We start from the raw sequence: 26,523 nt of genomic DNA on the forward strand, positions 1-26,523 counted from the left end.
TTTAAATGTTGGCATGTTAACTGGGGCATGATAAGCAAACTAGACACTGATTTATTAACTAAGCTATCAATCTAGGACACTGACAGATTCACTTGCAATACTTGATAGGCTGTACAAATGCAATTATCTGTTTGATGGTAAGTTTATTGGATAAACTGAGATAACCAATTCTCTATGATACCTAGAAAATCAAATTTTTCTGTAAAAACGTTTGCGATTTCTTTGTGCTTGACAACCAGATTCTCTCTGGTCTATCCATAGGAAGTAGTTACAACATACAGCAGTGTTTGGAAGTAGATTTCCCAACTTCTATCCAGGAAAATAGTTTCTTCAGTCCAAATGGCACATTTTGCCTAAGCTTAACCCCTTTTTAGCCTCCATTGGGTTGTTGATGAGAGAGCTAGCAAGATGGGTATTCCTACTGACAGAAGGGTTAGGCCACACTAATTTGATTTGTTGGGTCTCAGATTATAAGAAACAGTGCTAACCAAGAAAATCAACATGATGGTAGCATCAGAGGGATGCTAGGTTTTGCTCCCAGCTACCTGTGGTAAGAAAATCTTTCAGAACTACGAAATCAAATTGGTGATACCAATGCGGTCCTTTTTGAGAATCCATCCGACAAAAGTGCTAGAATAAGATATTACATGGAAGGAAACAGTTGAAGGACAAATTAGAGACTGTTTAGCTATAAATAGGCCAATGTCTTTCTCCGAAGCACAGTCTGGTCCATTGGAATTGCTTATCTCTGACTTATGAGAAAAATGTCAGGTAGAATTAGTTGTCCCAGCTGCACCTGTTGCAGTGATTCTGTCGGACCTGCAGTTAATTACACTAAGGAGCTGCTGAAGGAGTAGGAGTGAGTAGGAGTTACCTGTCAGAAGGAAATACAGACGAAGCCACTTAATTGCACCCCGGATAAACGCACCTTCCATTTAATTGCACCGAATCCCAAAATCCCAAACCGGTTCCCATTCACTGCATTGTTAGTGACTCCGCATATCTGCACCACGCATTGTCACCAATGCCGGATAACTGCACCAAAATTTTGCAAAAATCCTCGACAAGTTGACATTAAAGGTGCGCTAAAAATCGGCAAACGCTGTACAAATGAGCCGATACCTGCCGGTGTAAAGGCGCAATACCGCCAATATGTTTAAAACTGTTTTGAGTAACAAAAGAAGGCGGTCTCCATTGACAGTCACGTTGATAGGAATCGTATGGGAGGTCCCGGGCCGGTCGCGGGGCGTGTTTTATTTGTGCTAGTGTTTCTGACTAACAATACACCCCTCGTCCATGGTGGTGCGGTCCAGCTGGGCATTTCGCATAATTGCACCATCCGGATAATTGCACCAGAAAAGCTGACAAATGGGTGGTGCAGTTAAGCGGATTCTACTGTACCATCAAAACTGCCCAAGAAGACTACTTCTCAGGGGACCGATAAAATCTGGTCTTTATGGACAGGTGGTCACTAATAGACAGGATTCTTAATGCTTGTGACAATTTGAAAAATTATCTAAGGGGCCACCGAAAAGTGGTCACATTAGCCAAGTCGTCTTTGTGTGTAGGTTTGAATGTGTGTGGGTTTAGTATAACTGTGAATAGGACTGTACCACATGAAATCTGGGGATGGAATTCATTCACCTTCAAGAACCACTCTAGTGTAGTGTACAAGGTAGCAAAGTTTTAAGAACGTAGTCTGACCCTTCCGGTGTTTTAACCAATTGAAATGAGTCTAGACTTTATAAGCTGCTATTTAGCCTTGAAGACTCTAAGTTTAAGCTTTGATAAGCCCTGCGTAATGGTTTGGTACATTCCGTCCTGACGCAAGGCTTGAAGTGCTATGGTTCTGTTAGTAAACAAGGACCTCTCCTCCACTGCTTTGACCTCACGATTGCACTGGAGAAGTCCTCAAATAACCTTTCCTTTTATAGATGAAGATCCACCATTTTCTGTTCTCTCTATCTTTTGGCCCAAACCTACATACCGGTACAACACAGCCCTAAAAGTACCTTGAGATGTTAATATTTCCTGTCCTTGGAGTCTGTGTTTCTTCCTCTGACCCAAATTTTCGTTTAGATATTTGCGGATAAAGAAATGAGGTCAGGAATTAGCTGCCCCAAGGAATTTTTGTGGGCAAAATATTTTGAAGGATTGTCATTTTCATCCATTACACCTGTCTCCTGTCACGGCAACACTTGACATGTTCATTTTGCTCAACACTCATGCTGATGTAGTTCCTCATCAAGCAAGTTCAGCAAAGTATCCTGCTGTGACAGTATCAATTAGTTTATAACAGAGACAGCTTTTGTGCAATAGCAATCTGACGTAAGACAAATATGATGAAGAAATTGATACTATTTGCACTGTTTCAGGGATTAGAAGCACATCAACATGTTTACCTGTAAAGAATGCTGTTTGAATACCTGCAAATCATTTACCTGTTGAAAAACACCAAAAATTTCAGGAGTACTCACTTACACTGCTATAAATATGGGTTTGATACTGAAGACTATTTTTGTTTAAGTTTTCATGGAAAGTTTGTTAGCAGCATGTCGCGTTTCACCTCACTGTGAACAGGTGCCGTGGTCCCTTAGTACGAACCTATTACTGTCCCGCTCCGCTCCGGAGACCCCCCAATCTACTGGCCTGCCGGGGATCTGTTTCGCACACCAAGAATTCCAGTAGTGTAATCGTGTAGGATCACTTTCCTGAACAGGGAACATGTTATCTGTTCAAACATCAATACCTGAGACCCTCTGGGTCATGCGTATCCGCCAACCAGCCGCCCTCCCCATCCCGCCACCATAGAAGGGGCTATATACCTGACACCAGGCTTGTGGCTACCAGGCCTCCATCTACCCATTTAGAGAGTCAGAAGTCGAGGAATAAGCTGACATTTCTTATACACAAGGCCTTTCAGCCCTTACAGTTGGCTTGGTAGGGGGCATCACCACACAATCAACAGGTTGCTTGGTCCGTAGTGGGATCTTTCTTCTAGCCTTGTAAGCATTGACTCCCCTTTGTTCTGCTTGACATCCTAAACGTTAGCTGAGGGCCTTAAGTGCTGCGGTGGACGGGGTAAATTTGCATTCTGTTTGGAGGACCCGTAGGCATGGTATGCACCAATAGATGTCTGTTTGAGGATTTAGCGCTTTGCCCTGGAGGAATTTCGGGTTGATCTACTGAAACTATGGGTGGAGTAGAGCAAAGAAATGTTGAGGTACACCTGACCAAAAAGGTCACCTTTCTGTCCGTCACCTTCTCTCTCTGTTTGCTTTGAGTTTGTGTTCTGCACTCAAGCTTTGTGAAACTGTTTATGCCCTTTTTAGAGCAGTGTACGTCATCGCCATATGGGAGAAATGGTGACAATTTTCCCACCTGTTATGTGTAGTTCTTGCCTATTTTGTCAACAGCCAATCCCTGTATACAGCCTCGGGCTATGTTGTTTAATACACCTATGGAGAAAGTCTGCTCACCTGGCTAACCTGTACCTCTCTTTTGTCCACAGCTAGAAGACAGTGTGCCAACGTGGGACACGGATCACACGGCAGTGGGTGAGTTCAAGTTGATGTTTTCAGTTTTCTCAGCCTGTTGCATGCAGTTTTGTAAACCTGCCTGGTGTTTAAGAATGGCATGTTTGTGCTTGGTGGTAGAGTGGATAAACCTAGTGCTGCGTTCGTGTAAATCTAATTCTGAAAAGCTGCAACTCAGAAACTCTCAAAGGTAATGAATGTTTCTCTCGTAATTTTAGTTGTAAGTGTTTCTTTATGGTAGAAAATTTGAGACTACAATGTTGACTAACATTTTGAAGTGTAACTTGACTGACAAGTATGTGAAACATAACAGGTGTATGTACATGTAGATAGTAACAGGTGTTTGTAGCCAGCTTGCAGGCTATCTAAAGTTAGAAAATATGTCAAAACTGAAGTAGAAGTTACAATATTATTACTGAGGATCTAACAACATAGCTTGGGTGGCAAGCCATATTATGAATTTCATACAGAAAGATGTTTTGTTTCCTTCTTTCTTTCATATAGCTACTAAAATAGTAATATGGCAGATTGATAAGTCATGCTGGATTAAAATGTTTGTTATGAAAGGGTTATGTACGGTTATGGGGGAGGGGTGATTTTGGACATGCTTGTCACATGGGTGATAACGTGCTGTGTCAAGTGGTAAATTAGCCGGAGGAAATTGCAGTGTTGGGATTATATCACTTTGAGGACATGGCAAACAAAAACAGTCAATACGTCTTTTCTCTGATGCATTTATTTCAATAAGGTAGGAGCACAGAAATCAATTCACCTTGGTTAAGGATAACAATATCCAGTTTCTATCAAGGTTATTTTTAGAAAGGACTTATTCAAAGTGTGAGCACATTCCACTACTATAGTACCCACTTTGTTCACCGGCCTACCAAATGGAATAGTCCTATACCATACCATTATGTATAGGTGATGTCACTGGCTGGGTTTACACGTGCGTTTTGTCGAGTCAGGACTGTGTCTTAGGCCACTCAAGTAGCGTTTTTTAGTAGGAAAACTCCACTTGAGCTGCCCAAAGCTCCTCACACACAGCCCAGAGTTAACGCCGAAAACTTGTGTGTAAATCGGGCCACTGTCTGTGACAGGATTCTGTAAGAGATAGGTGGTAATGTGGTGTGACAGGTGTGAGACCTTCAGTACAGTGGGTTCTCTCTGCCAAGGACCAGTTAAGTTTGCTTGCCTGCATTAGGATCGCATAACTGTGCAAACAGCATAAGTGACATGTTTTTCTAGGGAATAAAATCACTGGTTGTCAAGGCTTTAGCATAAGTTATTTACCTTTAGGATTTTTAATTTTCCAAACGATGTATACAGTGAAGGGGAGGGGCAGAGTTTCTCAACTCCACCCCCCTGAACATCTAGAATGGAATAACCCTTACTGCCATGTTTTACAGCCCCTGTGAGAGACAATAGAGGTTTGGGTAGTTTGTCGCCGGCGTCAATCTCAGGAGATAAACCTAACGACTTAATCCTATAACAGGATTATGTCACTTGACAGAGTAAACAATATTGAACGTATACATCCCACTGTTCTTACAAATTGGGCTCACAGAAATTTGATTGCCGTGTCTTTGATTACCTGAGGTAAAAGATTGAGCAAGGGGACAAAAGTAACAATCGCAGAGTAATCCTGAAAAATGTGCCGATGTTTGTTCTCCACCTAATAAAGCACTTGGTTGGCTTCGCAATATTGAACACAATTCACCGGTAATCACCATAGTTTCCAATTAGTTGAGGTAAAGAAAATGTAATAGGGAGAAAAGAACAATAACATTTTGTCTGTAAGACCATTGTGTATACTTTTGAGCATGTGGTAGATGTTAGAAGTGACTGATTATAAAACATACCAATTTTTTCCCAGTTGATAAACCAGTGGCAGCGTGGATTTGGCTATGCCAATTTGCTCACCTGTGTGTCAGGTAATTTGAAGTAAGGAATTGAGAGAGGCAGTGGAGAAACAACAACTGCAAAGGTCGTCTCTAACTTCTGTAAGTAGATTGTGAAGTTTTACCATAGTTATCTTCAGTAAGATACACGGGGAATGTGAAGAAGGGATTGTGTAACAGTCATGTTGTAGCTTTGATTGAAGACTGTTGTTTTAATGATAGACAGGTAGGGAATTGAGAGAGGTTAGAAGGAGGTGTTGAAACGATAGTATATTTCCAGAGGGGTGGGTGGGGTGTTACACGTGCACGTGTTGTATGTGTTGCCACCTCCTTCTAAGGAAAACTAAAACATGACTAACACATGATTCATCATACTTGAAGGAATTTTTGTCTGCTTCTAAGTTTATCCTGAAATTTCATATGGTTACGTCTATCTTTGGCACATGTTTGTACGATGTTTGTTTATTTTTTTCCTGGTTCATTACCATCGGTACATTAACGTTGAAAGAAGAACAAACTTGTTCAAAATGTGGCGCAGGAAGTTCCCTCCTCCTATACCTAGAAAGTCGTCAGACCATGTGATGGCATTGTTTGGCAGGTTTACATGATAACTGGAGCGTGAACAACGGCTAAAAGAAGTACAGCCATGCAAAATGTTTAAACTGTCCACCAGTTTTAGATCCAACTTGGTACAAAGTTTACCTTGGTAACCTTAAGATGTTAAATGCATGAATCTACCTTAAACGTGTAAAAGTGGTGATGAGGAGCAATTCAGTGTTTCGGGATTTTTTGCCTTCTACTCTATGTCAACTTGAATGTTTTGGAGACAAACACACGTTAACTAGGTGAGTAATGCATTACTGGTTCTGCACATGCAGTTACCTTTTGTTTTGATGAATGTAAAAGTCCATAAGCCATTGCTCCAGAGCATGACATTACAGGAATTAGATATGTTATACTCACCACAAAAATATTAGTCCTTATTTTAGAAGGGTGCTCAGTCACTGTTCAGTGACATTGTTTTAACCTCTATGATACATGCAGAAAGAAATACAAATATGATAGACTTGCTCGGTATATGGAAACTTTCCTCTGGCATGGTGTGTAGTGGGAGCTGCCCCACCCCCTCTATTAGTCCTTTTGCCCCCTATTGTATAGACAAGATATATCTAATGCTACATGGATAAGACGCCAACACAAGAAAGAGAGCATCAAGGCATAGCTAAGGTATGAATCATCAACTCAGCTTTTCTTTGGGGAGTTCCTTAAATAAACCATCCTTGGTGGTGCCTTTTAGTGGTAGGTGGAGGAATTTGTTCCTTTCATCGGCAAATAGTGGGCCTTTCACTTGTCTTGTGTGGCAACATGAACCAAGACATGAAAGAGGGGAGTGAAGAGTTGGGTGGTATCATTTAAGATTTTTGTGGTCTATAAGATGTAGTTTCAGGTTCTGAAGAAAATTGGCATGCATGCATCTTAAGTCCTTGCTTTTTTTTGCTTATACTAGTTATAGAACAAGGGATGTTGGAAAGGCATGGTCCAGTTGAGTTTGCTTGTACGTTTAACCCTTTGTGTAATCTGTACAGCAATCCAAAGATATTTGACATACAGTATGTACAGCTATTCACAAGACTTGCATCTAATTCAACCCCAGCTTACTCTGTTTGTGAAGATGATCTTTAAAAAGTGTCAGGAAAGATAGACATGATACCCATAGTGACGTAGTGCCTGCCTTCTCTGTGTTTTAACCCATCTACACCATATATCTTAAGTCACATGTCAAGTGTCGGAAGTATTAGGTAAATGGGGATGCTCAAGGTGATCTTTATCAACTACTTCCTCCAAGACATTCCAGACTGTAAACTTGAAAGATTCTTAAGCAGAAAGACTTAACTCCCAAGCAATTATCCTGACTTTGGAAAGCACCCCAAAGGAGTTCAGCTGTCAGTACATTTTATCTTGTTTCCCATTTGAAAGCAATGATTTGGTTGCCTGCTTGTTTGCATGGTTCTCTGTAGTCACACCAAAAATCTATCAAAATGGCTTGTAACAGATGCCTTTGTGACAAAAACATTTCTTCGTGACAAAAACATTTATACGGTGCAGTCCTGTAACTTGATAAAATCTCAAATAGGAGAAAATCTGTAAAGGCAAGACAAGTATTCCTTTTCAACAGCACCAACAGGTGTCATGTGTAGCAGTCTTGCAGCAGGTAGCACAGCTTTCTTCCATCATGTGATCATCCATGCGACAAGGGCACCACAAGACAGGGAAGACAGACAGATGCCCTGTCACAGGTTGTACTTAATGGTGGCTGCTGAAATCTTCTTTCTTGACACCCATTGGTGAAATGCTCCTCGATGTTGAACGGTCCTGTCGGATGTGCTTATCAGGTGGGCTGTGTCTTACACACTTGGGCCATAACAACTCTATTTCTTAGTTTTGGGAACATGCAGCAACATGAGAAGATAGATTTTTATCAGTGACATAGAAACTTGGAGACCATATTAGAGAGCACAGGAAAGAAACAACGAATGCCGGTGTAGGTAGGTAGTTCATTGTTTCTCTGTGTTAGACTTTTCAATTTAGTCCTCAAGAGATGTACTGTTCCCCAGGAAAATCTCAAGTGTTAAAAGCATGGCTTTTGGAGAGCAATCATGCATTGGTTGCATGGATGGACCTTCTGCCAAGAATGTCTCTGGCAACATGAACATGTGTGCCTAACAGTTCAGTCTATTTGAGCAGCACTTTGGCTCTAATTATGTGTCACTCCTGAGGAGATAGTTATCTAGATGGTTATCCTGGGGTGAGAGAGCAGCTATGCCAAGGACTCTGTCAGTAACAGGTTTTAGCAAGAGAGACAGTGATGGTCAAGGACAGAGTCTGTCGGAGTACACTCATATTACTCTGTTAAAAGTTATGCTTTGGCCTACAAATTTCAATGTTGAAAAGTGGGTTTAGGTCCTGTTCCCCCCACCCCTACACCATTACATGTACATTCAATGTGCTACATGCTGTACTTAGCATCTGTCTATCTTATCATATGTGAACAACTTTCTATTATCAGACAATAGAATAAGCGAAATTGGATTGAGATGCTGTTGCTTTTCAACCATTCCCTTAATGAGGACAAGTTGACCCTTGACATGCAAAAAGTTTACTCTAGGTACTTCAACCATGCTGCTCCCTCCTCGGTCCACCCAGTAGGTTAACCCTCCAACATACGACAGCTCAACCGATGTAGACTCTATTGCTGTGATTAACAGATGCTTTCCAATGGTCTTACCCTCTTCCACTTGGACCAAGGCCTCGCTTTGTCCACTAAGCCCTCTATCCCAGCACCTCGACAAACTACTGGTATGTTAAGCCCAAGGAAATCTTCATTGAGAAGTTGGATAGTTGACATTAGCTCAAAGTTCATACAGGGGTTTTTCCTCCATGTCATTCAAGGCTTTCTTTCTTGTCCGCTAGCTTGCACCCTTTTACACAGTTGACCTCCTGGTAATTATAACTTCAGCTCCCAGCTTAGAGGTTGAGCTTTGCTTTCCGCTGTGTTTCCAGTAGATGTTACTTGAAATAGCTACCAAAGTACTTTTCTTGGATCCTCCTTAACATTTCATAGGTTTCAACATCTGTCTGTGTAGGTGTGTGTGTGTGTCTTTGTGTGTGTGTGTGTGTGTGTGTGTGTGTGTGTGTGTGTGTGTGTGTATGTGTGTGTGTATGTGTGTGTGTGTGTGTGTGTGTGTGGTATTTTGTAAGAATGGCATTATGGATGTTGATGTATGCTTCAATACAATGCTACACTTGGTAATTGTAATAAGATAACCATAGGAAATGTAGCTACGGAGATAACCAGGACAACATGCCACAACACCGAGGTACATATCGAAGATTCATTAAACCTTATGTGACTTTAATTCATCTTTATAACATGTGAAACATCCCTGGGACACCTGTGCACATACTCTAATACAGGTGTCTGCTGTTCCTTCTCTACAGTATTGTGGTGCATGCTAATGTACCCTGCCATACCCCTACCCCACACTGGGGCTGCTGGACTGAAGGGGCTCTTTCATAAGGGCTCTCCACCATTATGTACTCGGTTTTCAGTATTTGCACAGGCCATTCCTGCACTGCAGACAGGTACAAGGTCTGAGCAAAAATCTGGGTCAGGTAAGATCACTCAAGGTGTGGAGTTACCTGGCTGTTAGACCTCCCCCGCACCAATCTAGAAAGAGCAACACGTAGGTGGTCAAGGTAGTATTTTGAAACAGGGCCCTGGGCTTCTATTTTGACACAAGCAGTGTTTCTCCTACCATTACCCTGGTATGGTGGGCCACCGTGCCAAGAAATCGTACCACCATGCCTGAAAACTTAAGACGTTAAAATCTAACCCAAACTGAGGGGAATGGGAATGGGAATGGGAAGGCTAGAATTTTGGGGTGTCTTTTAACAGAACGAACGAAAAAGTAAGGAAATTACAAAGAGAAGTGTGTAGATATTTTGAGCAGGAGAGCCGGAGCTAATCTCCAAGCAGATGTTGGGGGTGAACGGTTGTTCAGTTTTCTTACTAGCTGGCATTTCTGACAGTACCCTTTTGCCTTTGTTGTTAACAGTAGTAAGCAGTACATTTGTATGTGTACTATGCTAATCTGATAGCCTTAAACTAGTTTAAAGATAGCAACTTTCTATTTTCTCTGGCAATATGCTGATGACTATATATGGTCAAAAAAAGTTGAAGAGGGTTTACCCAAGTGAGCTGATGACGACACAATTGTGGCCACTTCATGTTTTCAGTGTTTTACTTGTCAAGGTGAGGTTAACAAACTACCGCACTTCGGTGTCAAAAGTCATGTAAACATATTACCTGACTTACTCCTGAACTACCACAAAACAAACACATCTGATATTTCTCCATCATGTAAAAGGTTAGGTGAAGCATATGAAAACATAGCTATGAGAACGGAAATAGTACCGTATGTTTCGTTGTATTATGTCATTCTTCCCGTTATGTCACCTTGTTGTCATGCAACCTAAAAATGTCTGCTGGCCTCTGTTGTAAAAAAAAAGTGTGAAGGTGCTTTGATCATATTCAGCTACCATGGAGGGTTTAGAACCAACATGGAGGTCGGTTTGGGTCAAGTGCGAGAACAAAACGCTGATCCTGTTTCAGTGAATGCCATTCCCTTGCTTACTGTTGTTTTTATCCAAGGTAAGTAGTTCTTTGAGCTAACTGGCATGTTGTTCCCTTGTTGGGTAATGATTCGCACTTCACAGACTCTGTGGTACTTGAACGTTTAAGACTGACAACTGATCTATTGCTTTGAACAGTGGGCTTGGAAGCTGAACCTTGCTTTCAAGTCCTCAAGACGGCATTGTTGTACCGGAGCATTTTCTATCATTGTAGATTGCACGACCGTTGAAGACCTTTTGGGCTGTCCCCCTGTGGTCCACTTCAACCGTTGACTGACAAACCGTTCAGAAGACCTGTGCCATCCGTGAGGGAGACTTTGAAGTTTCGCTGCTCCGACTGACTCATTGTCGGTCTCTGTCTGATCTCAGCTGCTACCCACCACAGTTTTCTCTAGCAGAACACAACTTTCCAAACTGTGCACTATGTTTAGCCAACTTAGCCTGACATCGTGCCGCCCCGGTAAACGTTGTACACCACTGGTCTGTTCCTGTCAGCTGATCTCTAGCGACAGTTCTGATCCACGGAACAGAACCGACCAAAAAAGGAAAACAACAGCGGAAAAGCAAGGAGGTAAACCGATAGTGTTCATCACGTTGATGGCCTCGTCCCACCTTCTGAAGGGAAAAGTCTTGGAATTCCTGGAGTTCAGTTGTTCCAGTGGCAAGGAAAGTGGTGAGAGCCACACACATCGATAAGAGAGTGAAACAGTTCTGCCAAATACTCCTGAGATGCACAGAAGTGCTGATTATTCTTCTTTATGCCAAGTCTGACATAAGCTTCATTAATGCAGCTAGATGAGATCATCAAACACATTTCTTAATATGTCTAGTGATTATTCAGTAGCAGTTTTATCGGCAAAGGTAATATTTTATAAGTCATAATTTTTAGAAGTCATTTGTTTGTCTTGTCTGTTATTCAACAGCAAACAAAGTTGTCTTGAAAACGAGAATTCAGCATTGATGATATCAGAAAGGATTATAATGCAAATAACTGCACTTTAAAGTCTTGAAGATTGCTGGGCGTATTAATCCTCCTGACATTTCTCTTTCTTGAAGATGCCTTTCCTTTCCTTATGTATGTACTGCAGTGTCTAGACTGACAGGCAGTGTGGTCTCCTGGGTATAGTTTTTCCTACTGGGAGGAAACAAAATATTCAATGCATCATTGAGTTTGTATTTCTGACAAGTTGTCAACACAACCAGTCTCACTCCAGAAACCTGGCATGAAAAGACAGGATGTGTCCCATCTTATAAGTATTCAGGCGTTCTATCTCTCAGATGTAACCGTAGAGAAGTGTTTCTTACATAGGTCAGTTCTGACGTCAAAGTGACAAATTACTGCCAATCTAACTAATTAAACCGTAAGCCCTGTGGAGGATTCTTGTGCATTAATGTGTTTTGGTCGGATTTGGCGATAAGTGTTTCGATTCAGTGGTGGCTGCTCAGTTGTATCAGCAGCATTTAGGACCTAATGTCCCAAGACCAGAGGAGAAACAACGGTAGCTGTTTGCCACAATGCTTCATTGCTTGAGCTATTTTGGGTGCTGATGCAAGCAGTCGCCATGGCAACAGGTGGAAATCTGTTGTGATTCCCAGGGAAGTTATTCCTCACTGCTTATTGTGACAGGGACTTCACAAGGCTTTCTGGAGGATGAATCTGTTGGCATAACTCAGGGGAACCCAGAGAGCTTTATCACACCAGTCCCAGTGGTCACATGCAAATCTCTGACTTAATAGTTTTTTTTCCCACAAGACCTTCAGTTCAGTTGACCATTAGTTGCTGACCAAGACTGACCACTGCTGGCTGACCAGTGCTGACTGCTGGTACCCTTACCAGAACAAGACCTTTTTTGGTTTCTTGACCCTGGGATTTTGCCAAGTCCCTTAGATTACTTAAGTTACTACCTTTACTGGTATGGATAATTGCAGAAGCTAAAACTTTACATGAAAGATATTTCCCTGTTCTTTTGCTCTGAAACTTTTGAAAGTTTCCCTGAACTTGGAAGGATGGGTTTTCAGCACCTCAAGGTTTTCAGGAAAAGGAAACTATCACAAGGTATGGCATTGAACTGTTTTTGGGACTAGAGTGTGGTTTTCAATCAACGGTAGTTTGCTTCTTGTCTGTTTTGTCAGGTTTAGGCGGGAAAATTGAAGTTGTCCTACTGCAAAGTTTTGAATGTTTCAATGGTATGGTCTTGCTTTCATTCAGAATCTGTTTTCTTTTTTTCAGTTTCAATCTCATAAGAGAATTGTTTGTAACAGGTTTCAAGCTTTTATGTTGCCAGGTATTGTTAGTTTCCCCCTTCAGGGAGCAAAAAGGCTTTTTGACAGTTTTCACCCAATGTCATTAAGCCCCCGTCACAAATCAAGAATTTCGCTCGGCCGACTTGTCGGCGAGCTCCAAATGGCGATTTTCGGCCGAAGTACGACCGACGTCCTGGCGATTCTGCGAGCTTCGGGCGATTTTTCGGAGCTCGGCCGACGTTCGCGGGTCACTGGAAGCTGCGCTTAAATTCAGCGAGGCCTCGGCGACGATTTTTGAAATCGCACAGCTCGTCGACAGTTTGCCCGTAGCTCGCCCGAGCAACGCCCAGCGCTCGGCCAATATTCGGGCGGGCATCCGACGATTTTAGACCCGATTTTTGGTCGGCCGGAGGTCGCCCGAGCTCTTCGGCCTCGTGCGAGCCTCGCACGGGCTTTGTACAATAATCGGACGACCGTCGTCAGTGTTCCGTCCGACTCATGAAAAATAAGGCGTGCTTCGGGCGAGCGTTGTACTGGTATCGATGGGCGCTTGGACGGGCTCCGGCCGAACTCCTTCTTGTTTATATATAAAAGGTAACGACAGTTTAGTTTATGACATAAGATGATAGATGATACTGTAATATTAACTAATACTAATATCATCTTGTCAAAGAATGCTGCCAAACCTTTCTAATGAAAGACAATTTAATTGCAAAGTTAAATTTTCATTGAAAAAAATTATCATCAATGAGATTTGGACACCGAAAACAATACCTGTTTCGTTTTTGTTATTGTTTTGGATGTTTCAATTTATATATCAATGAACTGGGGCTTGACTTCTGAGGCTTGACTTGACTTCCTGAGTTTTTCCTCCACAAAACGACTACTAGTATTTGAAAGTCCACTGAGTCATTATAGATCTATGTTTGTCGGCTGAGGCACGCCCAGGCGTCGGCAGGGCGTCGATAGGCTTACCAACGGTCGGCCGAAGCTCGGACGGCGTTCGCCCGAGCTTCGGTCGATTTCCGTTTGGTGAAAATGGTTGGATCGGGGTCGAACGACTGATCTATTGACTTTGTGGCTCCTGAGCTTGTATTTGGATTGGTCTATGACAAAATTCCTGTCTATAGTATTATTTTCAGTGTGGCCGTCCACTTCACTCATGCCCTACAGATTTGCCACAACTCAGAAAGTAAAGTTGGTCCAAGTATGCGCTTGTTACCAGGTCAGTTGATTCTGACTTCATCCGTGTCCAAGAGATGGTACCGTCTCATGAGATATTTATGATTATTAGTGTTTGACGGACGTCGCCCGAGCTCCGTTCAATTTGTGACGGGGCAGGTTTTCAGCGAAAAATACGGTCGAAGCTCGGGCGATTGTGAAATTCGGCGAGCTTCCGGCGATCTACAAAATCGGCCGATGCTCGCATGAATTGTGACGCCGGCTTTAGAAAGAATCAGTGAAATGCTACAAAGCCAATTATCAGGTCTTTACCATTGATTACTTCTTATTGTTGTGGTAATTATTGTTAGTTATGGGACAGCCCACAAGGACTTGGAATTGATGTCCCCATAGTCCAGACTTCCTCCTGTTATTGCCCTTGGGGGCTGTGGATTACCTCTCAAGCTTGTTAAATGTGTGGTTAATATACTACCCCTTAATTAAGTTAATGGGGGCTTCCCTGTGGATTGGTCAAGGCTAGCTGTCCAGAGACATGAAGTCCAGACAGTTTGCCTGTGGGGAAATGACTGGTCAGTGGTGTCTCTGATTCACAAGGAGACTGGCTACCTCTGTCTCCTGGGTCTAAGGTTTCTCTTCCTGTGCTATTCAATGGAATAGCAGTAAGTGTTTTGTGTGATAGAAGATGGATCCTTACTGAATAGAAATTTGATCTTGCTTTGCATCCATACTTGTCTGTCAAGTTACTGTGGAAAAGTTGGAATTCCATTGGCCTTTTGAGTTTCTATTTCAGAACATGGTTGCAGCAATTCCATTTGACAGTGTATCCTAGATTATTTTATATATATCGTTGCACCTTTGATCTATGTCTGACCAGAGAATATCCTTCCTTCACAGGAAACATCTTCTCCAAGCAGCTGTGGTCTCAGTATGATGAGTACTACATGAGTTACAAGGAGACAAGAATGTGAGTGTTGCTTTTTTTCTCCTAGATTTTCCTGGTACAGTCACTTTTATCAGGTAACACTCAGTGCACATTTCCAGATTTCCATGGCTTATAAAGGTATCATATCATATATGACTTCTCTAATGGCACAATTTTTACTAAATGGGAAGAGTGTATAGATGCTATTTGATCCCTTGGTTATCCTTATCCAGAGGCAGACTTTGTGGTAACACAATCACAACATCCTGCACACAAGACTGACTTGACTCATTCTCACTTTCCGTGGGAAAAAATCTGTCTTGTTTAATTTGTGGGATTTTTTTCGTGGGAAAAAACTATCTCATTAGTAGTTTAGTTTTGATCCATATATATGATAATTTTTGTTTAAGTTGTGTGTTTTTTTCATGGGAAAAAGCCTATCCCATAGGTAGGTTAGTTTTGATCCATATACTAGTATATGATAATCCTTGTTTTATTTGTGTTTTTAAACTCCTTTCAGACAGTTTTATTTTAATGCAAATACCCATATTGTCTTCACTGCCACCTTACAGGCCAGTAGTTCTCCTTGGTAATTACCATGACAATGCCTAATCTACTAATTTGTGGATTCGCAAAACTTCTCACCTTTTTCACACATCTTGTGCAAACAGTTTACTTCCCTTTTCTTTCGCTAACCCCTTTGAACTCTGTATCACCTAACAGTCATTTGCATCAGAAAGGGGAGTTCTTGTATATAGGATCAGGGTATTCCCAAACCTGGTAAACAAACGCAGTGAACAATACTGGGGTCTCTGGCAGTAGAGGAGCCAGTTTAGATGCTGCAGTAGGATTACCTGGAGAAGGAAGTAGAGATTGTGAGGGGATCTAGAACACAGCTTTTGGGAAGATGATGTGTTTCCCCCTCATATGGTTCACATGGGAAGACAGGTAGGCTATATGCTTCTGTTTTTTCCTGTCAATAACGTTTTTTCTCAATTCCAAGACATTTTACAAATCTTTAGAGTTTGATTTGATTTATAAGGCTGTATAAAATGACATACAGCCAGGACTGTCCAACTTATAAGGGTTTGCAGGACTACTGATTCTGTTTGGAATACCAGTTTCAAATGATACTGTATGTGACTAGTCTACACCAATGCATGCATCATTATCATGGAAGTAAAAACCTCATTGATCATAACCAAGGACATTATATGATCATAACATAGCTTTTCATCAATTTTATAGCAGTTAATAGCGGACTGATGGCCTGGCATGCATGATCAGATAACATAGATTAATTGCATGGAGCACATTCTAGCTGCCAGAATGTAAGGATTTAAAGGAATTACTATTTTTCATTGTGGATGCCCACGAAAGTAAAGATACTAGATGCATATGCATTATTGTTGGGCAGTATCTTAGAAACCTCCCATTTCCATAGAAACACAGAAGGGGGTGGTCAGCGATGTCCATCTGTTCCGGAAGGACTACCACACAAATTGTATTGCTTCTCATTTGAATATTACAAAATCACAATACACAATCAGAGGCATAGGTCAGGGGGTCACTCCAATCTATTTTTGTCCCATGAATTGGGTGATTGACACTTCAATGAGATTCTGTTCAATCCTAACCCTGGAGAAAACAGGAGGTGGTTGGGGCATGTATGCAGTATTACTCCTCTGTAAGCAGCTGTCTATTGACTGAAGGGGTTTGACTGTATGCGTTTGTAGCGTGCCTCACACTAGTTCTATCTGCTGCTGTGCAAGTTATATTTTTTTCTCACTCATCATCAAAGAAAAATGGAATATCCTTTTACTAAAGTAAAAGTTAAAAGTATCAAGGTAGGAAAGGACAATTTCTTCTCTCTCTCTCTCTCTCTCTCTCTCTCTCTCTCTCTCTCTCTCTCTCTCCCCCCCCTCTGTCTCTCTCTAAATGTAAATCTTTTCCACACACTGTTGTATTTTTCTTTTGTACACAGCCAACGTTATGATATATATCCCTGTATCATACTCTGCTCTTTCTTTTAACAAAACGCACACATCTGATTGTAAAATTGCATTTTTACAACTGTAAATGTGCTGGGGTTACATGTTGTAGTGCCAAGCCTTTGTCATCAGAGTGATTTTTACTGGACAGGTTAAATATGAGCATATTGACCTGGTGTGTGCAGCCGCCCATGCCTTTGTGTGCTGGGGCAGATTTGCTGACATTCTTTCCCCTGCTTTAGGTTGCTGAGGCAGAAGAGAGAGACTGATGAAGAATTCCTAGAGTTCTGTAACATACGACGAGGGGCTGCAAGACACTCCATAGACTCCTTACTCCTTTTACCGGTAGGTACTGTTCCTGTGATTTTTGAAAGTCTGGGGGGAAACTGAAGAATTTGACATGTTGAGTGTAAATCTGATATGGTGATAGCATTTTGTTTGTCATCCATCAAGGTACAAACTTTCTCCCGGTGTTATTCAACATTATCTCAAACTAAAGATTGGAAGACATAAGTCGGTTTGACTATGTGACCCTTATACACAGAAAAACAACATTCCTATTGTAATCATGCTGTACAATGTATAAAAGACTGACAGGTGCCCCAAGGCTACCCACATGTCACCCATGCCTGTGGTATACTGTACTAAACAATAGGTTTGATACAGCCTCATGATGGCAGGGGTGCCTGTGCAATAAATGGCTGCACCAGGCTATCTTTTTATATGTAATATGCCACATATCACCATCCTCAGATCTGCCTGTCTTAGACCCCGTTCACACTCATTTTTTTCAATCGCGATTGAAGTATAATCGCGATTGAATCGATCCGATCGCGATTGATTTTTTCAGTGTGAACACTCCCAATCGCGATTGGAACGATCCAAAACGATCCAATCGCGATTGGATTGTAACTACCTCCGGAGGTAGTTTGATTGGATTAATCGTGATCGGATCCAATCCAATCCTATCAAATTTTGAGTGTGAACACAACTAAGATTCATTCCATCGCGATCGGCGGAGATTTCGGCTGGTTCCGGGGGTGGGAGGTCATACATGCGGGTACGTGGGGTCATAGTTCGCATCGCGCGGGAAAACAAACCCAAGCCGCACGTCAGATCGCTCTCTTACAACAACAACAACTTTTCATCGTCAACAATGCCCAAGAAGAAGAATAAAACTCCGTCAGCAACTTCAGCTGGTGGCAGATGGCGCGATGAGGAGACCACTGGGTCCTCATCGCAATCTGGGGGAGAGAGGAGGTGCAGGCGAAACTGGGGAAATGTCACCGAAAGAGGGACATTTACCGCACCAAATGACAATGTCTAGCGGAAAAATAGACACAAAACAAGGACAACAACAACAACAACAACAACATTTACCAGATGATCGCCGATAGCATGCTTCAATCGTGCTTCAATCGCGATCGGATCACGGCGTACTTTAATCCACTTGGCGAAAAGCAGTGTGAACGCAAAAGTTTCTTTGCGTTCAATCGCGATCGGATCGAACAATCGCGATTATACTTCAATCGCGATTGAAAAAGATGAGTGTGAACGGGGTCTTAGAGACAAGTTCAGAATAAGGCTAAGATTGCAGGAAGGACTATCATAAAAACATGATTTGAAAGCATGTGGTCTCGAACCCTTGCATAACACGGATACCCAGTCTTATTTTGAGGATTAACGTCCACAAAAGTCGAGACTTGATCCCTATCTTATAGTATCTGTCAGTCTTCGTCCATTGTGTTTTCAAGGTTAAGTCTTTAAAAAAATCATCCCTGTACTGATTAAGATCTGCAATCATCTTGAGAAGTCTTATATGGGGTATAATATGACAATCATGCAAGGGGTTATTCTTTGTGCTTTGATTTAGAATAGACAAACTGTTGTTCCATCCACAGTTAACCTTGAACAAAACTGTGCCTCTGTGCCAGATATTCTGAACCCTTTGGCTTTCTAGGTCTAATTTAATTGGATTACACTTTACCAAGAGGGTGAGCAATTTGAGCAGAAATTACCTTAGCCAGTTCTTTTTAGTAAAACTAGGACGTGGAATTGATAGGATTTGTTCATAATAGGCTTTTCAAAGCGGGATGACAACAGAGAAGATCAAAATGTGCCCTAGTTTGAGAAACACTAGAAGCCTTGCCATTCCATAGACCAAAACTGTGTTAGGCATTGTTTCAAAGGGCTACATACTTGTAGAGGATAGCGATACGTTTACAGTGTAGTTTCTTTTTTAATTTTCCTGGCTAACAGATTTTCAAAGTTGTTTGAAACATGCTGTGTTACAAGTGTCTAATCCTGAAATTAGTGAAAAATGCTTGTTTGTTAAAGTGCATAGCCATTTGAATACCTTCAGGAATCTACAAGGACAAAAATCAGTCTGGAGCCGGTGATAATTACATGTAAGATGAGCTGTGTGGATTTTGCTTGCAACTTTTGGACTATGTTATAACAAAAGGCTGATGACACATAATGTTGGGACTTAAAGATAAATACATTAGTCGGCTTCTTTGAACTGTTATCTTAGCTTAGAAGAAACTTTTCTCCATTTAAAGATGAACTGATGTAGCCAAAGTAAATGTGTGAACTTTTGTGAAAACATGTAACATTTCCTTTGAATAAGCTATCTCTGGTATTTAATGTTTTCAAAGTATACTTTCTCATCACTATTTGCGTGCTATACTCCTATATCTGTCTTGGGGTGAATGTTCTCTAGGTTGTATCGGGTATAGCGCTCTTCCAGGACAAACAAGTAATGGGAGAGTAGCTAAAGACCATGTAATACAGAGACCATCAACCTGTTTAAAAGGCAGCGTAAAATTTATGTTCTTAGAGTGTTCCTGAGAGAAGACAGCTGCCATCTAAACAAACCAATCAAAAACACATCAGGACTAGATTTCCCTTCCCAGTAAAAACCATGACCTTTCAAACTACAAATCTACCACTTTTACAGCCCTGTTTTCCAGGGCAATGAGGCAGCAAGTTTGTTGTGATTTCTTCCACCACCAATCCAAATCTGTCAGGGATGTATATTTTGGTACTCTGGTTGTCCTGGCAGCCAGGAACTACAGCTTTTTTGTTTGCCTGCATAGTAAAGTAAGTAAGCCTCCCATATATAATGATGAAACTTCACAACAGCGGATAGTGGATGTAAAATATGGCGGCTACATGTAGGTGGAAAACAAGGAGTGATTTGCAGCAATGATAGTGATTATCAGTCGGGGGTTGTTGGTTTTGGATTTGGGTTGGTGAGAGACATTGCAAGTCACGTGTAGTGTCAAGGTCGCTACCTTTGCCTGATGGACCTGGTGAAAATTTTAATAGGGACAGGCTACAGGTAATGACTAGCTTGTGTCAGTGGGGAAAATCATGTAAGGGACCATCAAGAAGCTAGTGTTCACATTGGCCAGGTGGTCCTTATGTAAAGGTGGTCTCTTGTAGATCCCCAGTCCACCAGGCCTGAGAGGTGGTCATGGTAGAGTTAATGGAGTGAAATGATTATATACATGTAGGATCTTAGTGTTATCAGCCTTGTTTTACAGCAGAGAGAGCACAGAGCAACACTCTGCATTGTTAGTACAGAATTTCGTAGCAGACCAGTGGATTGACATGATGCCGGAATACAGTCTTGTGATTGAAACAAAATTAGGGCGACAATTGCATTGAAGGACGTTATTCTCAAGATAGTTATAGAAGTTTTGGAAGTATGATACCCTTGATTTGCATGTTTTGAAAAATGATTTTAATTTGTACAGAACGTTAAGAGATTGTGCAAAGGAAAATTTTGGGAAGCATTGGGTCTTTCCTTAGCCCAGAAAGACTTGATTGACACTACGTTGACAGAACGATTAGTTCCAGGTCAGGATGCTCCCTACAGTAATGGAATAGCTTTGCCCACATGCAGCAGATCAGGTCGCTGTTACCATATATGAGTACTTTTCAAACATGTAGAAGTCTATAGACTATAGAAGCTATGCTAATCTTAAGTATTTTGAAACAATGGAGTGAGAAGGATGAAAGAAGAAAAAGGAATTTTTGATGTTTGTATTCATTTTGATAATTGTATTAAGTTGTGTCTAGACCATAATTAAACTGTTGTGGTTAAGTGGGACGTCCTGAGGAACGAGACAGGAAGAATTTAGGTCAACATCCGATGTATCCAACTTGAAAATCAGCTGGATTGTGGGTATGATTAAAATGCCCTTGGTGAAACTTCAAACTTAAGGAGAGGGTGTAGAGGGGTGTGCTGCTTTTAGAGACAGTGTTTGAAATAAGATAAAGTTTAGAATGAACTGGCGGTAAGGTGTGACAATTTCAAACTTGATTTGTAAAAGAGCTCCTCATTCATTATTTTGTTTGTTTGGAATGTATTTCTCAGTCAGCTTCTGATACAATAACCTGTGAGGAATGCTCATAGAATAACACATAATGCAGTGCCATGGAGTAAGAATACCAGTGGATGAAATGGATTCAAGTATTGAGTAACCAGAAACCATCTTAAAGCTTTTTGTACCCATCAGCACAGAAATAGACGTCACACGATTCTGTTGATAAAGGGTGCATTCTAAGAATCAGTCTTAACGCCTATGGAATAAGTACCAGAGGAACATTTTTGAAGGATGCAATGTGGATTGATACTTGAGTCAGAACTAGATCACATTTCCAAGAACTGGACACAACTCTAGTAGTCTGCCATGTGTCTGTCTGCAGTTAGTTGGTACCAAAATGAAAATATGAGTCACCAAAGCTGGCACAAATTTATTGAAACATAATACAGAGTGTATCCAAGGCTGTTAATCCGACAGAAGTATGTGTCCCACCTATGTAGGGCATTGCCTGTGTCATCTTGTACCATAGTATCCCAATCTATGGAGGTTTTAGCTAAGTTACGGTGTATGATATTGGCCTGAAGGTGGAAAGATTCAAAGAATTCAGTTCGACATGTTATGTTTTGAATTGTGGGCAAGTTTGAATTCTTCAGCAAAATGAACTGTTCAACACATTGCATTGCATTCCTGGAAGCTAAAAGATGAAGGTGCCTCTTCACTCATTTATGAATGTTTTCTCCTGTATTCTGTTTTACAGGTCCAGAGAGTTCCACAGTACAATAAGATTCTCTCCGATCTTCTCAAGGAGACTCCGTCAGACCATCCTGACTTCGATGACCTTACCAAGGCAGCAAACCGTGTCCAAAAGGTACTTGTCCTTCTGTTACCTCAGCTTATGCTTCATATCTTTATAAAAGTTATGACACTCGGGAGACCTGGGCTATCATGTTGTATTGAGGTCACCTGAGGCATGAAATTGATTGCAGGCTAGCAACATCTGCCTCAGCATACTCCAACCCTGTTTGTCCATATACTGTTTGTTCATAATTTGCATTGTAAATCATGAGTGCAAAGCTTTAATACATTGCAGCTCTTGTATGGACGTGGTGTATCCAACTTGAAAAATTGAGACATTTATCCGTATAAGTTGAGGTAAAGTTGTTTTTCCCCAGTTGTAAATTTCTGTGTTGTGTTCTGCATCAACAGATGGTGACAGAGCGAGAAGAGGAGGTCAACTTTGCAGAAAATGAGGTATGGAGCATGGAAAATCAATTGTGTTTGTATTGTTAGCAGCTCAACCTAGATGTGTTAGTCTCCTGACCTTGCACAGATGTTGACTCTGAAAGGTAAGGTCTGCAGTCATATAATTATCACCATCATCAGGTCATTCACCCGGAAAACAGAGGAGGGCTGAAGGTTTGTATGCAGACAGCAAGGATTTTTTTCACAACATTTTGTCTGTTGCTTCAGACAGTGTGATATAAGACCTTGTTTTTAAGCCCTTATATGAGGAAGAGGAATTTGGGGTTAGCACACCTCCTTGCTTTCCTATGATTGAGCATCCATATGTTTATTGATGCTGCTCCATGAAGAGGAAGGAAGGAGGTTATACTTGCAGATAAGGGAATTGTAAATTTTCAAAATACAGAACAACAGTGCTTGAAATAATGGAGTTAAGGCACTCTATCATTATTGCCACGGTGTAATGGTTTCCCAGCCATCGGCAAGTATGATCGTTCAACAATAACCACATAAAGATGTAGTCTATTGTATATATTCATCCCAAAACGGAATCATATTATGGACCTTGTTATTCGTTAAGAAGATCCTTTGACGTCAACTGTACCATGGACACAAATTATTTCCACGAAAATCACACCTTTATAAGGAAATGAGTGGTGCATCACACGAAAATCCGGTCTTCCATATTTGATTAGCTTTTGATCGTCCCCTTCAAAGAGCTATGTTCAAAGAGCAGGTAATTTGGCATCTTTGGCTTCCTATGGAGATGGAAATTAATTCAAGACTGCCAGTAAGCACATCCAAGGGAGAGTTGTCCTCATTTTGTGGCTGATCACATGTTGCCTTCAACATGTCAAAACATTTCTTACGGCACATTCCTCAGACAGAGCGTGCTTTTTGTAAAAGGTCGGACGGGCGCTGTTGGAACTTGTTGACTAATCGGCAGAGGGATTCAGCTAGGTTGTAAATTTTGAGGAGTATAGAGGCAAGTTCATCTTTGAAAAAGATGGGTGCCTCAAGCAGTAGCAATGCTCCTCCTTTTCAGGTGAGTAGACAGTTGATGACGGCTGTGTGGTTGTGCCTGTACATGGATCATTTGGTCTCCTGGGGATAGGATACATGTTCAGGGGTTGTTTCTGGTAATGCTGGTCAGTTGATCTTGTTCTTTACGTTGTAATCACCGTTTAATGGCGGTAAAGCACACTGCTCTGGCGTAAGTACAAACTACTCAGAGGAGGAAACAATGTGCATGTGAGGAATCAAATATCTAGACCTATTCAATTTGTATGAACATGAGTTTTGACTATTGAAATGAGGTTGAAAATATGGAAAATCGTCTGATGAGAGACTGATTGTAAACATGGCCAGGTGTGGTACCAGACTATACTGAGAACATGTAGGTTTACGTATAGGGTAAGTGTTCTGCAAACAAAAACATTACAGTTGCTGTTGAAATACCATCTGTCTTGTAAAGATTAGCATCAATACCTTGTTTGGAGTTTGCTACTCAAAAGGTCTTGAACTTGGCTTAGTGGAGTCTAGGATTATGGGGGACTACGTGTTGATGGGTGCAATTACAAGGACACACCTGCAGCTTGCCCTCACACAACAGTTTAGTGGTTGTTTTGTTGCAAAAGACGTCATGGGAGAGTTGAAGGATCCATTGCAACAGTTCAAATGGTGTTATTTTGCTTCTAAGCACTGTTGTTTGTCTTGGCTTTGGGGCATGTAAACAGCTCTTAGTAGTATTACAAAGAGATGTAGTACAATAATATTGCCATTGCCACGTAGAATTTGCTGGGCTTGGACTGTTAGTAGGTAAAGTACCTTCATTTACAGTTTGCTCGAAACAAAAACATTACAAGGCCATTTTCTTGAAAACATAATTCTTAAACTGTTGCACCTTAATCTTCTAGACTTCTAAAATAGTATTTGAGTATTTGAAAAATGTTTTTTATCATCAACCCCTCTTGAGTTTTAATCTCAAATATAATCTCAGTTTTAACTGGCTTGTCTCCTGCAAGATGAACAGTAGATGACCTAGTATCAATCAACCTAGTTGTATGTAACGTCCAAAATGAATCAGCGCAAGGTCTCCAGTTGTTTGAGAAATGTGCGGCATCTCAAGACTTCCCTGGGAAGGCTCCCAGGGTAAGGCTTCCATCTGTCCGATCAGAGGTTACAGTGTCTATTTCCCAGTGATGACATGTATTGACTCTCATGTGCCTGTTAAATAACACTGTCCATCAATCAATTTCTGCTACCACAACCTCTGCAGAAGGTTTATTTTTCTGTGTTGAGAGGATTGAAGGGTTATGATTGATACCAGTTGTGGCTACCATGGTATTAAATAGCAGAATGGCCTCTTTGAAGACGGTTAACCTCACAAAAAGTAGGAAAATTCAGTCCATCTGAATTCTAGTTGCAGGTTGTAAGTTATATTTCTATGTTGTGAGCAAATTGTGGGGTTTTATAGCTGCAACCCCTTTCACGCCCTGTCAAAATATTATCTTTGGGGATTTTCACTTTCTTAATCATCTATCTGACCAAGTAACACTCAACTGTGGAGGAAGTTTCGTGGTCCTGATGGTTTTCTAAGAAGGATGACCCTTCACATCTTGTAGATGCGTCAGTTTGCAGAAACATCCCAACCATTTCCTTACAGTGGCCTTAGCAAAGATGATTTGATGTTTAGGGGTCATCGGTCTTTCTGCCAAAAAAAGATTACATCAAGTTTCTTGTTATTAACGGAAAAGGGGGTGTTGCTAATTGTGTTATTTTCCTGTTTCTTTCTCGCACAACATCCCTGAATAGTGAAGTCACCAAATACTGGTATATTATAATCAGTTAAGAGTCTCCAGTCTCCTTCCATTTTAAAGGGGTGAACCATCCATGTTTTGCATGTAACAGAAAACTAGGGGCTTCAAAATTATCTTTAAAAAGTTATTCATAAGTAGATGTAAAGAGGGAAAGGTGAATAGAGGGAGAAAAGAGGTGTGGAAAAAATGTGGGTATTATCTGTGGTCCACAAAGGTATCCTGCCACCCCTTCAAGTTTTTAGAATGGAATAGCCTAAAGCACATCATACTCTGATAAAGATAGCTATCACACTCCAGAACTAGACTCAGGCTCTGCAACCCTTCCAGCTTATACCTGCCTGCCCTTTCCCACACGGAAGTTGAGGCGATCCCGGTGACTTAGGTCGACAGACTGTCAGTCTGCTTAGACGTCTTGGAAGGAGCTGGTAGCACCGAGAAGTAGTTCCAGACCGTCAGGTCATCGCAGTGGTGGATCCTTGTAATCTCCTGATCAGGCAACCTGTGCTATGTTAGAGACATGAGTTTTTGTACGCTATGAGTCTTCAGAGTGCCTGTGTGTGGGCAGCAACGGTATACTTGTCCTTTTAAACCGGTAGATTTTGGTATACCATATATTTCATATCTATATTTGATTGGAACAACAACCAAGAACAATGTACAACCTCAGTGTAGTCAATGCGGTAAGTGAAAACTTGATTTACGCATGTTTTCTTTACTATCCTTGTGAATGTATGAGGTGTGTTTGAATGTGATATTTATCTATTGCATCTGTAATATTTTCAATTTTTCATTCAAACAATGGTCTGTAGGTAAATGCATTTAATGTCTTCGATAAATCTCTGCTTAAGTGTCAGCAAAGTCATTTTGAAGTGTCTGGTTGGCAGTCTTTTAGATCTTATCAAAATGAGTGCTGAAGAAAATGACTTTGTGATATTCCCCTGAGGGCCCTTGTTTGAAGTGTGGTTGCGTATCATGTTTGTGCCATTAACAACAAAAAAGGTCATGTGCAGGTATATTTCTAATGACTTCTTTTCCTTTCAGATGAAAATGATGCAGGTCCAAGAGCGCTTTCCCCATGACGATCTAGCTCTTTATGAAAGAGAAAAGCTCTCGGTAAGTTCATTCTGTTTGCATTCATGTAAGATAGGTTCAATTCTCAGGT

The 26,523-nt window shown here is 41.2% G+C and overlaps 1 protein-coding gene across 8 annotated transcripts in view; it reads left to right on the forward strand.

Moving 5' to 3' along the window:
• LOC136431977 (uncharacterized) overlaps positions 1-26,523 on the forward strand; it is a 116,981-nt gene that overhangs the window by 66,611 nt on the left and 23,847 nt on the right. For 5 of the 8 annotated variants that reach the window (XM_066422997.1, XM_066422989.1, XM_066423005.1 and 2 more), the window contains 6 exons: positions 3,512-3,557; positions 14,948-15,017; positions 17,209-17,311; positions 22,058-22,168; positions 22,507-22,551; positions 26,403-26,474. In XM_066422997.1, the coding sequence (XP_066279094.1) occupies positions 3,512-3,557; positions 14,948-15,017; positions 17,209-17,311; positions 22,058-22,168; positions 22,507-22,551; positions 26,403-26,474 (447 nt within the window). Of the gene's footprint in view, positions 1-3,178; positions 3,224-3,511; positions 3,558-12,619; positions 12,684-14,947; positions 15,018-15,750; positions 15,924-17,208; positions 17,312-22,057; positions 22,169-22,506; positions 22,552-26,402; positions 26,475-26,523 lie in introns of those variants that run through there. The other 3 variants (XM_066423028.1, XM_066423013.1, XM_066423035.1) reach the window with 3 other exon arrangements.

This window comes from Branchiostoma lanceolatum, chromosome 1 (genome assembly GCF_035083965.1).
Source record: "Branchiostoma lanceolatum isolate klBraLanc5 chromosome 1, klBraLanc5.hap2, whole genome shotgun sequence".
NCBI classification, from domain to species: domain Eukaryota; kingdom Metazoa; phylum Chordata; class Leptocardii; order Amphioxiformes; family Branchiostomatidae; genus Branchiostoma; species Branchiostoma lanceolatum.